The 15,523-nt window shown below is 53.9% G+C and overlaps 1 protein-coding gene across 2 annotated transcripts in view; it reads left to right on the forward strand.

Moving 5' to 3' along the window:
* RHPN1 (rhophilin Rho GTPase binding protein 1) overlaps positions 1-13,948 on the forward strand; it is a 39,045-nt gene extending 25,097 nt beyond the window's left edge. For both annotated transcript variants that reach the window (XM_068396314.1, XM_068396315.1), the window contains exons 6-15: positions 126-250; positions 574-740; positions 1,283-1,470; positions 1,627-1,783; positions 4,283-4,402; positions 6,809-7,003; positions 7,300-7,376; positions 8,598-8,744; positions 10,626-10,784; positions 11,872-13,948. In XM_068396314.1, coding sequence (XP_068252415.1) covers positions 126-250; positions 574-740; positions 1,283-1,470; positions 1,627-1,783; positions 4,283-4,402; positions 6,809-7,003; positions 7,300-7,376; positions 8,598-8,744; positions 10,626-10,784; positions 11,872-12,066 — 1,530 coding nt within the window. In that variant the 3' untranslated portion in view covers positions 12,067-13,948. The remainder of the gene's footprint in view (positions 1-125; positions 251-573; positions 741-1,282; positions 1,471-1,626; positions 1,784-4,282; positions 4,403-6,808; positions 7,004-7,299; positions 7,377-8,597; positions 8,745-10,625; positions 10,785-11,871) is intronic.
* Positions 13,949-15,523: the final 1,575 nt, after the last annotated feature.

Genomic DNA, 15,523 nt, shown 5'->3' on the forward strand with positions numbered 1-15,523 from the left:
CTAATAACTCAGAGGGAGTTTCTCCCCCCTGGGCTGGCCAACGTGTGCAGCTCCATAAATCCATCATTTCCCCTCCTGTTTTCCCCCTCTCTTCCCACCATGTATCTCCTCTCCTGTCTCCACAGGCGATGCGCACCCCAAGCCGCAACGAAGCCGGGCTCGAGCTCTTGATGGAGTATTACAACCAGCTCTACTTCCTCGACAGCCGCTTCTTCCCTCCCACCAAAAGCTTGGGTGTCTTCTTCCACTGGTTCGTGCAGCTTTCCCCATCCCACCTTGGGCATCATGAGTGGGGAGGGAGTCAGGACCAAGCCTCCACAATGGGATTGCTGCCTTGGCTGCAAGCCAGGGCTGGTAGATGCAGGGAGCTCGGTTTTCCCTTTGCTCTGGGCTTGCTGTTGCCCTGGGTGGATTCATCAGGGGAGGCAGGGGAAGTGTGTGCCCCATGGGGATGAGCCATGATGGGAATGGTGGCTTCGAGCCCACGCAGAGCGCTGAAAACCCTCCAGGCTCCTCCTGCATCCGTGGGCGAGGAGCTGGGGATGGGCAGCCATTGACTCTTCCCTTCCCCAGGTACGACTCCCTGACGGGGGTCCCATCCCACCAGCGAGCGCTGGCCTTCGAGAAGGGCAGTGTGCTCTTCAACATCGGAGCCCTGCACACCCAGATCGGAGCGCGGCAGGACCGTGCGTCCCTGCCAGGGCTCAACCAGGCCATCGATGCCTTTCAGAAGGCAGCTGGTACGTGGGTTCCCCTCCTTCCCCAGCTCCCCAGGCAGCATTTCCACAGGGTGGGAATAATCCTCATGAGGGCAAGAAGGGGAGGGAGCAGTCGTGCAAAGAGGGATGGGGACGGGGCATCTCCAAGGGACCACAAACCAAGTGCAAGTTGGCACCACGCTGCTTCTGTGGGTTATGAAGAGGAGCTGGGATGACCCAACAGCCACCCAAAGGGCCCTTCCTTGTCACACAGCAGTAGGGGATGTCCCAGCTTGGGAGAGGAGAGATGCTGATCCATCTGCAAGCAGCTGGGGGATAAAGGGACCCTGGGACTGCGATCACCCAGGGCTTTGGAGAAGAAACCTGTGGGCACTAGGATGCAAGGGAGAGACTCCTGGACCGTTTTCCTTGGGTTATCATTGCTGGTTATGGCAAGGTGTTTGAGGTGTGAGCTGGGTTGGAGGCTCTTCTCCTGCTCCGCTGGTGGGGAAACCTTCGTGTTCCGAAAGCCTGACCCTCCTGCTTGAAAGCCTGACTCTACCAGGAGCTTCTTCCTCGTGTAGGTGCCTTTAACTACTTGAAGGAAAACTTCTCCAATGCTCCCAGCCTGGATATGAGCACTGCCTCCTTGAACATGCTGGTGCGGCTGATGATTGCCCAGGTCCAGGAGTGCGTCTTCGAGAAGATGAGCTTCCTGTGTGCCCAGCACGACTTCCTCGCCCAGCTGCAGCTCGCCCAGGAGGCAGCAAGGGTGAGTGCCTTGGGGAGGAGAGGACTTGGTGGGGCTGTCACCACTGGAGAGGCTCCTTCTGTGGTCAGCAGAACCCCTCAGGAGAGGACAGCTTGCTGTCACTGTCTCCTGCGTCTCAACCCATGGCTTAGCAGCTTGTCTCTTGACGCTCCACAGGTGGAAGACGTCTACTCGCTGGTGCACCAGACGATGACCCAGGCCCACGTGAAGGATTACGTTCCCTTCTCTTGGACCACCATGGTCCACGTCAAGTCGGAGCATTTCAAAGCCCTCTCCCACTACTTCGCTGCCATTGCTCTCTGCGACTGCCCTGGTGAGTGTTACAGCTCGGAGGCAGCTGCCTGCTCAGCCAAGCGCTGGCTCCACGTGGTAGCCTGGTGTTTGGGAGGGATTGCAAAAAAAAAGAGGTGAAGGGAGGTATGCACAGGGTAGATGGATACGAAAACTAACATTTTGGGGATGCTCTGAGCTGCTGATCTCGCTTATTGACTCAACAATTCATGCACAGGGCAGATTTCCCCCCTATATCTGGTTTACATGGTGCTTGCAAAGTCCTTCCAAGAAGGTGAGCAAAAAGAATCATAGAATGGTTTGGATTGGAAGGGACCTTAAAGCCCATCCAGTTCCAACCCCCTGCCACAGGCAGGGACACCTTCCACCAGACCAGGTTGCTCCAAGCCCCATCCAACCTGGCCTTGAACACTGCCAGGGAGGGAGCATCCACAGCTTCTCTGGGCAACCTGTTCCAGTGTCTCACCACCCTCACAGGAAAGAATTTCTTCCTAATATCTAATCCACATCTCCCCTCTTTCAGTTTAAAACCGTTCCCCCTTGTCCTATCACTCCATACCCCCTTAAAAAGGTGCTGTAGGGATGTCGCCTGTTCTCCCCTTTGGGGCTGGGTGGGTAAATAGCAGGTCAGCTGCCTGCTGACCACACGTGTGCTGGTGTCTTCGGCTGGGCATCCTCCAGAGGTACCCAGTCCATGTGGTGGGCCAGCTGGGTGCTTCAAAAAATAAAAATAAGACAAAAGAACCCAGGATATCCCTTGGCAAACCAGTCTGGGCTGCTCAAATTTAATTGCTAGCCTTGTGGCCAACTTCCCCGGGCATCCCAGGGTGGTGGGTTGCTGGCAGAGGAGTACACGTGGCTGTGCTGGAGCTGAGCTGACGTGGCTCCATGGAGCCAGCTGGAGCGTGGACGTGGGATGTGACCCATGATCTCCATCGGCACCATCACCAACACCCGTGCAAGCAATTTCGGGTCAGGCAGAGGATCTGGGGGTGGGCAGCCAACGCATGCTGTGACCTGTGGTGCTTGATCTGTCACTTGGTGGGGTGGCTGAGGACAGGCTTGGGGGACTTCTTGGGGGATGGCTGCAGAAAGCAGTGCTGTGCTGGCAATGGTGATGGCTGCCAGACTGTCCCAGCATCCTCCCCCACTCCAGAGCCTGCCTGAAATCTTGCTGCCGGGCTTGTGCTGTGTGGGCGTTGCAGAAGCAGGATTGAGCAAGGAGAGTGGCTGGGGCAGAGACAGGAGAGAGTTGGGGTGCCGTGGTGCTGGAGGGGCTTAAAGACAGAAATGGCACAGGATGGTCATGGGGCTGGGTTTGCACGGGGTTGCAAGGGACAGGGCAAACCTCTCCCCTAAAATTTTCAATCAATCAATCAGGTTGGAAGAGCCCTCTGGGATCATCGAGTCCAACCATTGCCCTGACACCACCATGGCAACTAGACCACGGCACTAAGTGCCATGTCCAGTCTTTTCTTAAACCCCTCCAGAGATGGTGACTCCACCACCTCCCTGGGCAGCCCCTTCCAATGGCTAATGACCCTTGCTGAGAAGAAATGCTTCCTAATGTCTAACCTGAACCTCCCCTGGTGAAGCTTGAGGCTGTGTCCTCTTGTCCTATCGCTAGTTGCCTGGGAGAAGAGGCCAACTCCCACTCCACTACAACCTCCCTTCAGGTAGCTGTAGACAGTAGTGAGGCTGTTTGCCTGTCCTAGTAACCTTAGGTCCTGGAGGAAACACAAATCTGCAGGAGATCCCTAATTTGGGGCTTTGGGGTTTTTTTTTTTGCTCCATCTAGAGCATGCTGTTGAGGTCGCACGTGCCCTCTCGCTGCCTCTCCAAGAGTACCCTGACCCCCTTGTTCAGAATAGCAAATCTTTTGCTTCTATAACCAGCCAGCAATAAACTTACGCTGCAGTTTAATCCCCCGGGGATGCTGGCATGGAGAGAGTTGGCACAGGGGGAGCCAGCCCTGGAGCTGCCAGTTCCCAGCCCGCTGGGTGCCTATGCTGGGGGTGCTCACCAGGCTTTGGGATCTCCTTCCATTTGGACCAGCAAGTCTACAAGGCTCCCTGGAGCCCTCTGGGTTGCTTCCTATTGCACCCTGTGCCCATGAGAGGAGGCTGCCATGCAACCCTGAGCTCCCTGTGAGCCGAGGGGGATTAGGATCAACTTTGGTTAGAAATAGGGGTATAAAAATCACATGTACAGAGACCAGCACAGTGCTTGGAGCGTCTGTGCAAGCTGTATCCATCTCAGCTTCTCCATTGAAGGACAAATCCTACACTTGGCTTCAAAGCCTGGTGCAGCCTTGGATGTGATAACTCATCCCTCTCCATCAGTGATATCTTGGTGATCGTTGCAGGCTGTGGTTGGGTGAGAGGAAGCTGAAGTTATCAGGGCCACATGAGCATGGATGTGGCTTCCTGGTCACCTTGTTCCCACTGCCATGGGAGTCCGGGTGGCCGAGCAGTGCCCTGACTTCTCTTTAAGCCCATCCCCACCCGTTTGTTTTACACAGTGGCATCAGATGCTGAACTGCCAGAGCAGGAGAAGGCTTTTATCCAGTTCCACGTCACGATGCCAGAGGGACCGTCACTCCGTGTCCTGCTGCAGGATCCCGAGGAGAGGAGGAAGCTGGGTAAGCGCATCGGTGGGGACAAAGCCCCCAGTTCTTGCAGTGAAACCTCAATACATGGGCAACGAGCCCCGTTGTAACCCTGCCCACTCTGGAGGGGTTTAAGAAAAGCCTGGCCATGGCACTTAGTGCCCTGGTGTAGTTGCCATGGTGGTGTCAGGGCAGTGGTTGGACTCGATGATCCCAGAGGTCTCTTCCAACCTGATTGATTCTGTGATTCTGTGATCTAAAGGCTTGGGAGATGAGAGCTTCCTCCCATGCAGATTTTCAGCTTCAGGGGAAAAACAGAGCGTTGCTTATTCAGCTGAAGTCATGTTTTGGCAGCTCTTCCCCAACGAGGCTGTAACGAGAGCAAGCTCAGCGCCTGGATTTTGAGGTGTCATCTCCTGTCTGCCTCCCCCACGAGCTGCCTCTTGGTGCTCTTTCCCCTCATTGCACACATGTGAAAGGAGACAGGTCCCACCAGGAATGACTTTGTCAACATCGCCAGCCCCAGCAAAGCCCTCCTGGCTGCTTGGCCAGATTTCACCACTGGGGATGAGAAGTGGAGGACGTGCATGGGGAGACTCCTTAAACGAACCCCAAAACCAGAGCGTTATGGTAACACCATCCCAACATCCTCAGCTGCTGTCATCTGGTTTCCCAATTTGCATCTGCCTGGCTTCCAGCTCTGCCTGCTCTTCTTGGGGGGCATTGGGCTCTCTTCAACATTTGCTGGTGAAAAATGAATGTGCAGATGCCAGCCTCAGCTCTGGGTTTGGTTTACAGGAAGGGAAGAAACCTGCAGCATTAAAAGCATCCCCTTGAAAAGATATTTTTTTCCCATTCCCTTGTCTCCTTGTCTTGTTCAGCCTGGAGAAGAGAAGGCTTCGGGGAGACCTCATAGCAGCCTTCCAGTACCTGAAGGGGCTACAGGAAAGAGGGAGAAGGACTTTTTACAAGGGCATGGAGTGACAGGATGAGGGGGAACAGTTTTAAACTGAGAGAGGGTAGATTTAGATTAGATATTAGGAAGAAATTCTTTGCTGTGAGGGTGGTGAGACCCTGGCCCAGGTTGCCCAGAGAAGCTGTGGCTGCCCCCTCCCTGGCAGTGTTCAAGGCCAGGTTGGATGGGGCTTGGAGCAACCTGGTCTAGTGGAAGGTGTCCCTGCCTGTGGTAGGGGGGTTGGAACGAGATGATCTTCAAGGTCCCTTCCAACCCAAACCAGCTGGGGTTAGTTATGGGGTCATAGTTATGATTCTATAACATATGTTTTATCAGACATGATATGTTCTACCATCTTCAACAGAGCGGAGCCAAAAGCTTGCACAACTTCCATGCCCAACCTCTATTCCCTGTAATCTCTTAGAAATAGCAGGAGTCGTTGATAGTCATTAAAACGTAGTTGCTTTCTTGCCGACAGTGAGTGCTTTGATAAAAAATGATCGATTGCATTTGATACAATTATTTTGAAGAGTCACTTCCTCTTCGTTTTCCATCCAGCCTCAAAATATTTCCTTCTCAAGGGGCAAAGTGGAGGTCTTCAGGCCACTGGCTGGGGTCCGCTTAAGTCTGGAGCAAACCCCCATCATCTCCCTGGGTTATGTTGCCACCGTGTGTCCTAAAACTGGAAATGCTACAGGCACACGTGTTTCTATGATACGTGTACATATATATAGAGAGAGGGAGCGCTTTTTTTGGTAGTTTAGCGTTGGATACGGGTATCTTGGTTGCAGTCTCTTGCAAAAAAAAGGATGTTTGCATCGATATCCATGGGTCATCGTGATTTCGTCTCTTCTGGATATTTTTCGGCCGCTCCGTTTTCACGAGGGTGGAAACACGTTGAAGGCAAGTTGAGAGGAGCAAAGGTGCTGAAGAGGGTGGAAGGCAGGACCTGCAGGGCAAGGAGAAGGCTTTGCTTAGCCTAGAAAAGAGGGAGACGCACTGCATCTTCCCAAACCTAGGAGGCTGTCACCAGGAGGATGGGGTTTGATTGTCCTCTGTGTCCCCCCTCGGGGGACGCAGGGCGATGGAGAGAAGTTAATTTGTGGAGGAGATTGAGGTTAAGCGTTAGGAGGGACTTTGGGGGCGGCGCAACGTGGTGGCAGCTCCTTCACCGGCGGTTTTCGGGAACATCTGCCAGCTCCGCTGCCGGCGCCGGGGGAGTGAAGTAGGTCACCCTTCAAGGTCCCTTCCCAGCTCTCCATCGGGGGCTCGAGCTGACGGCTGGGACCTACTCCATTTAGCGCACGCTGAATGCCTTGGCAGGCAGCGAATGTGACTGGGCTGTCCCTGAGTCACGTTGGGGTGACACAGCCGTGGAGGCTGCTGTTATCCGTGGGCAGCCGAGCGAGCAGAGAGGGAACGGCGGCGGTGGCAGTGGAGCTGCTCCTCTCCTCTCCGGCTGCGATCTCTCTGCTCCCTTGCAGGCAAAGCTCATCTGAAGAAAGCCATCATGAAGCACGAGGAAGCCATGAGGATCCATGGCTTGTGCAAGATCCTGCGGAAGATGGACATCCTCCAGGAGGTCCTCTCCTTCGCCCACAAACGCTCGCTGAGCAAATACTCGGAAATCGACCACGAGGAGGACTTCTTTGAAACGGGAGATGCCCCGGACATTCACCGTAAGTGGGGTTTTTTTGGGGGGCGTGCAGCTGGGAAGGGGGTTTGTGGCAGGTTGCATGGGATGGGGAAGCTCCACGGTGAGTTTGTGGCGTGTTGCTGTGGACCAGAGCTCCCGGCACGGTGGCGGAGCATCTCGGGTGGGAGTGGGGGCTCTGGGCTGCGTGTCTGGCAGGTGCGTGAGCAGGTCCCAGCACTTATGGGTCACACCATCCCTCCTTGGGGAGCATGATGCAAAGGCAGCAGGTGCCACAACCACCTAACCCCGGCGTATGTGCTTTTTCCTTCCTACCACTAGCCAAAACACACCAGAAACCGGAGATAAAATCCCCCAACTTCTCCCAGGTGAAGGTGACCGACCTTTTCCACAGACTGGTACGTACAGCTAAGGGATGGAGGTTGCCCCGAGGGAGCAGACCTCTCCTCTCCCTCCCCTGCATGCTCTGTGTGCCTGGTTTCCTTCTTCCCCGCAGCCTCTTCTCCCTCTCCCGGTGCAGCTGCTGTGCTCCCAGGCGGCTTTCCAAGGAGGACAAGCTGCCTCCTCGCAGGCAGGGACCCATGCAGAAGGGGTGGGAGGGCACAGATCTGTCTCTGCAAGACCTAAATGGGTCATGAAGCTCCTCCGGTGTACAGGGGAGCGGGCAGAGGCATTTTGGGTGGGCTTTACCTGAGAAGGACCAAAGGGACCTTTTAGAGGAAGCTTTTTGAAGGAGCAGAGCAGGATGGTGCCAGCTTGGAGGCACTAGGAAAATCCCACCGGACCTTTCTCCCTACCTTCTTTAGGCTTACAGGGTCCTGGGGAGCAGGGCTGAGCTTTGGGGCTGCTGTGAGACCTGGCTGTGCTGTCCCCATCCCCCAGGCACCCCAAGGGCTGCATAGCACCCTAGGGAGAGGTTGGGCATCTCTGCTTTAGAACAGCCCCAGGGCGGGCAGGTATATCCTGCTCCTGTGGGAACAGGAAAGTAGGAAGAAGACAGGAAAACAGGAAAGATCTGGGGGGGATCTGACCTTGAAGAGGTGACCCATCCCACCGCCTCACACCCTGCTGCTGGACCACCCCAACCAGGCTGCATCCCCCAGAGCCAGGCTGTGATGAAAAACCTCCATCATCCCTACTTGGGTCATGGGTTTTATTTCCTGAAGGGGGGAATTAAGGAGCCAGCTCTGTCCACCGGAGCTTTCCATTTCATTTGCTCCAGGGTTGTAGTGTCTAAACTGATGCCAGCTTGAGACCTCCTCCTCCTGCCTTGCAGGAGCGGGGTGGTGCTGGGAGGATGACCTAAGCTCTGGGCAGAGGATCGGACCAGAGTCCTCCTGAGATCCTTCCCAACCTGCATGAGACTGTGCTACTGTTCACAAACCCAACGTCTGATATGGGGTTTAAGCACCTCTAGCTCTATAGCACATAAATCTGCATTTTAGGGCGTTCAGGCAGGGTAAAACACTGGGCAGGCTCAAAATCACATCCTTAAAGAGATGTAAAGTCTTTTTTGCTCTGCCTCCTCCCCATCAGTGGGTGTTTTGCAAGGTTGCACATCCCCCCCCAGAGCTGTTCTTGCACCAAAAGCTGCTTTCCGTGTTCCTACCTTACCCCAGGGGCCCCTCTCGGTTTTCTCGGCCAAAAACAAGTGGTACCCGGCGCGGAGAGTCCACCTGATGAGAGGAGAGAACGGTTTTGGGTTCACGCTGCGAGGAGACTCACCCGTCCTCATCGCCGGTGTCATCCCAGGGGGCTGCGCTGCCGTGAGTACCCCAGGCCCTCGCTGGCCCCGTGAGGATGCTGGAAGTGGGATGTCAGGGGTTGCATCGAGGGGTGCTGGGTGGTTTTGGGTCTTAACGCTCAGTTGTATCACTTGGGAACTGCATTGGTGTGCTCAGGTGGAAGCTCATCCCTGCCGGATCTCAGCCCTGGGGTTTGCAGATTGGTGCCGTGAAAGGATTGATCCTGTGATCCTGTAATTAGGATTTTTTTTTTTTTAGGAGACAGTTAAAGGAAAATATGGAGGTTAGCTCAATTTTTAACTGCTGGCAGCCTCTCTTTGGCAAGCGCCCAGCTTCCTTCTCCCCCATTTTGGGATGTGACAGTGGATGGAACAAGATGGCAAGTCTGAAACGTGACTTATCGCAGTGAAAACTCACTGTATGGGCTTTTTGATGTATCAGGAGCAGCTTTGTTTTCCAGCAGAAGCTTGCTGGAGTATCCTGGTGGGATGCCCAAAAAGTCTTCCCCCATTCCTCAGCACTGCTCAGCATCAACCCTGCCATCCAGAGCCCAGCATCTCTGTAACAACACGCTCCTTAGCAGCAGGATCACATCCCATTTGGGGAGACTAAAATCTTCTTAAAGACTCCATATGGCCCATATCTGGACCACAGTCACAGAATCACAGAATCAATCAGGTTGGAAGAGACCTCTGGGATCATCGAGTCCAACCATTGCCCTGACACCACCATGGCAACTACACCATGGCACTAAGTGCCATGTCCAGTCTTTTCTTAAACACATCCAGAGACGGTGACTCCACCACCTCCCTGGGCAGCCCCTTCCAATGGCTAATGACCCTTGCTGAGAAAAAATGCTTCCTAATGTCCAACCTGAACCTCCCCTGGTGAAGCCTGAGGCTGTGTCCTCTTGTCCCATCGCTAGTTGCCTGGGAGAAGAGGCTGACTCCCACTTCACTACAACCTCCCTTCAGGTACTTGTAGACTGCACTAAGGTCACCTCTGAGCCTCCTCTTCTCCAGGCTAAACACCCCCAGCTCCCTCAGCTGTTCCTCGGAGGTCAGACCCTCCAGACCCTTCACCAGCTTGGTCGCCCTCCTCTGGACTCGCTCCAACACCTCAACATCTTTCTTGAAGTGCGGGGCCCAGAACTGGACAATGTCGTGTCCCCTGGGCTACTAACATTCGTTGCACTCAGCTGGGGTGGGATTGGACTGCAGATAGACACCGAAATGTGGGTGTCCCTGGGTGGGCAAGTTTCTAAACCTCCAATCTGGCGTGTCCTGGCTGGGTTGCTCCTAGCTCTGACGCTGTCCCCACGGCCCCGAGCTGGCACGTGCTTTCCTTTAAGCATGACAAGAGCCTTGTTGCTGCCTCGATGAATGAAGGGTGTGCACAGAACCTTGCTGAAGCTGCTCCATTTTCTCAAGGATCGAGGCTTTTCAGTGAAGTGGGAGTCAGCCTCTTCTCCCGGGCAACTAGCGATAGGACAAGAGGACACAGCCTCAAGCTTCGCCAGGGGAGGTTCAGGTTGGACATTAGGAAGAATTTCTTTTCAGAAAGGGTTATTAGACATTGGAAGGGGCTGCCCAGGGAGGTGGTGGAGTCACCATCTCTGGAGGTGGTTAAGAAAAGCCTGGCCATGGCACTTAGTGCCATGATCTAGTTGACGTGGTGGTGTCAGGGCAACGGTTGGACTCGATCCCAGAGGTCTCTTCCAACCTCATTGATTCTGTGATTCTGTGATCTGTCTTGTGCTGTAGGAGGAGGGTGGACCCCAGCCCTCCCTGTGGACAGTATCTCTGCAGGATTGGGACCTACAGGGTGGGACAGACACTGAGCAGACCTCGTGCAGCAGCATCCATGAGCTCAAACATGTGCGTCTTCTCTCTTCCCCCGCAGGAAGCCGGGTTGAAGGAGGGAGACTACATCATCTCGGTGAACGGCAAGGACTGCAAGTGGTCCAAGCACGCTGAGGTGGTGCAACTGCTGAAGAGCACCGGGGAGGAGGGAGTGGAGATCGGCGTGATAACCCTGCAGGGCTCAGAGGGACCAAAAGCTGTAAGTCACATCCCAAACCTTAGGTGGGAAACTGCAGAAGAGGTTCACCTGTGTCTTGCACCCAGGCAGGAGGTGCAGGGCTGAATCATAGAATCATAGAATGGTTTGGGTTGGAAGGGACCTTGAAGATCATCTAGTTCCAACCCCCTGCCATGGGCAGGGACACCTTCCACCAGACCAGGTTGCTCAAAGCCACATCCAACTTGGCCTTGAACACTGCCAGGGAGGGGGCATCCACAGCTTCTCTGGGCAACCTGGGCCAGGGTCTCACCACCCTCACAGCAAAGAATTGCTTCCTCACATCTCATCTAAATCTCCCCTCTTTCAGTTTAAAACCATCCCCCCTTGTCCTGTCACTCCAGGCCCTTGTAAAAATCCCCTCTCCAGCTTTCCTGTAGGCCCCCTTCAGGTACTGGAAGGTGCTAGAAGGTCTCCCTGGAGCCTTCTCTTCTCCAGGCTGAAGAGCCCCAACTCTCTCAGCCTGTCTGCATAGCAGAGGGGCTCCAGCCCTCTGAGCATCTTTGTGGCCTCCTCTGGACTCGCTCCAACAGCATCACAGCCAGGCATCACAGAGTGGTTGGGGTAGGAAGGGACCTCTGGAGATCATCCAGTCCAACCCCCTGCCAAAGCAGGGTCACCCAGAGCACGTTGCACAGGGTCACGTCCAGGTGGGTTTGAATATCTCCAGAGAAGGAGACTCCCCACCCTCCCTGGGCAGCCAATTCCTGTGCTCTGGCACCCTCACAGCAAAGAAGTTTTTCCTCATATTCAGATGGAACTTCCCATGTTTCAGTTTGTGCCTGTTGTCTCTTGTCCTGTCACTGGGCACCACTGAGAAGAGTCTGGCCCCATCCCCTTGACACCCACCCCTGAGGTATCTGTAAGCATTGATAAGATCCCCCCTCAGTCTGCTCTTCTCCAGACTAAACAGCCCCAGCTCCCTCAGCCTCTCCTCGTACAGGAGATGGTCCAGTCCTCTGACCATCTCTGTAGTCCTCCGCTGGACTCTCTCCAGTAGTTCCTTAAACGCCTGCAGCCCAAGTGCTGCCCTGGCTTCATGCCCTTCTCCTCTCCCCTTCCCAAACAGGCAGACAAGAAGTCAGTGGCGACGTCCTCAGGCAGCGGCCTGCTGAAAAGCAACAAGGAGAACAGCCGAAAGAGCCTGATGAACAGCAAGAGCGCCAGCACGCTGCTGGTCTGGAGCAAGAAGAGCAAGAGGAGCAAGAAGAGCACCTACGGCGTCCCCTTCACCGCGGTGGGAGACAACGAGGCCATGTACTGAAGAGGCCACCGGGCTAGGTCACGTCCCGTGAGCTCTGGGGCTGGCTGCCCGTGAACCCTCGCAAGCACCGGTGGCCTGTCCGGGCTGTGCTGGTGTCGGTGCTGCAAGGACCCCCCCCTGCCCTGGGGACACGCTGCTGGTCGGATCCTCTCCCAAGAGGCGAGCGGTGCCCAGTACCGGGCTCCTCCATCTCCCAGCTCCTGTGTTAAATGATCCTCAGCTAAACAATAGGGGGAAACACTGATTTATTCTTAATTTTTAAATTTTTTTTTTGCTCATAAGGGGTCGGGGGGAGCTGTGCTTCGGTATAAAGCAGGGACTGGTTTGTGTCTTCTGCTCAGCGTGAGGAGCAGCCAACCAAGCCCCAGCCATTAAAGCAAAAGCTGTAACCTTCTTTAGCGTCTCCTAGGCTTTCTCTGCAACGTAGAAGACACTGCTGCCACCGCTCGCCGAGAGCTGCTGGCAGAGCCGAATCGTTCAGCAGCTCTAGCTGGAGGTCACCTTCAACTCCACTTTTTCAGGACAGGGGACAGCATGGGCATCGATGACTCGTGGTGACTCCATTGTGGGGTCCAGCGCAGACCTGCCCGGGCTGTTCATCTCTGTGCCGTGGTACCAGTTAGGGATGTCCTAGTGAAATGGGTTGAAGTTAGGACAGGTTTGACTATATTTTAGTGCTTTTTTTGGTTTTTTTTTTGATGGACGCCCAGGTTGGCTCAGCAAATACAGTTCAGCTGCACAGCCTGCTTCTTTGGAAGAAAAGGGAAAGACTTAACGTGCATTTGTTGTCTCGCTTTTTTTAATCAGTAGAGGTGGATTGCCCTAAATATGTGAGTAGATTAATAGCTAAGAGCCTTGTGTTTTTTTTTTTTCTTGGTATGAGATTAAAATTCCAGGAAGATAGCTCCTCCAGATTATTAAACTACTAAATTTGTGCTCGTATTGGATCTTGCACACGTTGCTAATACCCTAACACTGTGCTGTCAGCATTCGTACCCGAGCTGGGCTGATGGATACATACATCTTGGTAATTGTACTGGAGATGCTGGGAGACTCCGAATACACGCTTAGATATATTGGCAAAATTTTCTCAATCTCATTTCTGCCTTGTGCATTATTTTTCCTGAAGGCTAAAGAGCTGTCTGGTCTTCAGTGCTTGGATGATCTTGGTAGGTATAAAATACCCTTCAGAGATGCAATTGTATTTTTGTACTTTTTAAGTCGTGACGAATTTGTAGCAGCAGTTTAATGAAGTGAACGCGTGCTGGCAGCAGGATATCTACCGTGACTTCTTCGAGGTGGCTCAGCGCCCACGTGCCAAGCTTTCAGCCCCTGGTTTTTATTGAAGGAGAACTAATGGAGGGCTTCTAACTCTGCGTTGTTGACCAAGAGGCCTCTCCGTAGACCGAGACATCATCAGACCGGATTACAGGTCCGGCTGCCACCACGAGGCCATCTGGTGCAGTCAGCTTTTCTACATAATCTTGCCAGCTGCTTGGCGCGGGAAGGGGGTAGGTTCACAGAAAAGGCCACCTTGCCGTTAAAGGATCCCAGCAACATCTTCCCCCGATCCTAAATGTCTTGCCAACATGGATGTCTCCAAGCTGGAGATGTATTTATTTAGAAGACGTGTGCCCAAGCGGCGAGCGCTGCCACCCCCATCACCCAGCTCCTCCGTTGGAAAGCCTGGATGTGGCACTTAGTGCCATGGTCTAGTTGCCATGGTGGTGTCAGGGCAATGGTTGGACTCGAGGAGCCCAGAGGTCTCTTCCAACCTGATTGATTCTGTGATTCTGTTGGCGCTGGCGGAGGGGTTGCGTTTTGTGCGAGTTGGATGATTTCCCTAACACCGGTGTTTTTGTTTTGTTTTTTTTTAATTTGTACGTGGACTCTCACCTTTTATGGATTAAAAAGCACTGATTCGAAAACACTTTGTAGCACGCATCTCTGTTGCGAGTTCAGCCATTCAGAGAGACCTGGACAGGCTTGAGAGTTGGGCGGGGAGAAATTTAATGAAATATAACAAGGGCAAGTGTAGAGTCTTGCATCTGGGCAAGAACAACCCCATGTACCAGTACAAGTTGGGGACAGAGCTGTTGGAGACCAGCGTAGGGGAAAGGGACCTGGGGGTCCTAGTGGACAACAGGATGACCATGAGCCAGCAGTGTGCCCTTGTGGCCAAGAAGGCCAATGGCATCCTGGGGTGTATTAGAAGGGGTGTGGTCAGCAGGTCGAGAGAGGTTCTCCTCCCCCTCTACTCTGCCCTGGTGAGGCCGCATCTGGAGTATTGTGTCCAGTTCTGGGCCCCTCAGTTCAAGAAGGACAGGGAACTGCTAGAGAGAGTCCAGCGCAGAGCCACGAAGATGATTAAGGGAGTGGAATATCTCCCTTATGAGGAGAGGCTGAGGGAGCTGGGTCTCTTTAGCTTAGAGAAGAGGAGACTGAGGGGTGACCTCATTAATGTTTATAAATATGTAACGGGCAAGTGTCAAGAGGATGGAGCCAGGCTCTTCTCAGTGACATCCCTTGACAGGACAAGGGGCAATGGGTGCAAGCTGGAGCACAGGAGGTTCCACTTCAATTTGAGGAAAAACTTCTTTACTGTAAGGGTGACTGAACACTGGAACAGGCTGCCCAGAGAGGTTGTGGAGTCTCCTTCTCTGGAGACATTCAAAACCCGCCTGGACGCGTTCCTGTGTGATATGGTCTAGGCAATCCTGCCCCGGCAGGGGGATTGGACTAGATGATCTTTCGAGGTCCCTTCCAATCCCTAACATTCTGTGATTCTGTGATTCTGTGAGTTACAGGTGGGACTGGGTGCACCAGCCACGAAGGGGAACAAGCCCTGGTTGGGCTTCTGAATGGGTCAGTTTGGGGTCATTTTTGCATAATACATTTTACATAATACATTGTTACATCAGAGGTGACCTTAGTGCAGTCTACAGCTACCTGAAGGGAGGTTGTAGTGAAGTGGGAGTCGGCCTCTTCTCCCAGGCAACTGGTGATAGGACAAGAAGACACAGCCTCAGGCTTTGCCAGGGGAGGTTCAGGTTGGACATTAGGAAGCATTTCTTCTCAGCAAGGGTCATTAGCCATTGGAAGGGGCTGCCCAGGGAGGTGGTGGAGTCACCATCTCTGGAGGTGTTTAAGAAAAGAGTGGACATGGCACTTAGTGCCCTGGTCTAGTTGGCAGGGTGGTGTCAGGGCAATGGTTGGACTCGATGATCCCAGAAGTCTCTTCCAACCTGATTGATTCTGTGATAAATCTGGAGCTGTTGAGGTTGGGAGAGATCATTTGGCTCTAGTACAACCTGATCGAAGGCAAATCAAACTCCTAGGCGTCCAGATTGGTCCAACAGCCCTTGGTGAGCCATCGTCTCCATCTCCAGCATGGTGTAATGGGAGCTGGTGGCTTTGTCACCGGGGTTATTTCATGGCAGTAATGCAGGAGGTGGGG

This window comes from Nyctibius grandis, chromosome 3 (assembly GCF_013368605.1).
Source record: "Nyctibius grandis isolate bNycGra1 chromosome 3, bNycGra1.pri, whole genome shotgun sequence".
Classification (NCBI taxonomy): Eukaryota; Metazoa; Chordata; class Aves; order Nyctibiiformes; family Nyctibiidae; genus Nyctibius; species Nyctibius grandis.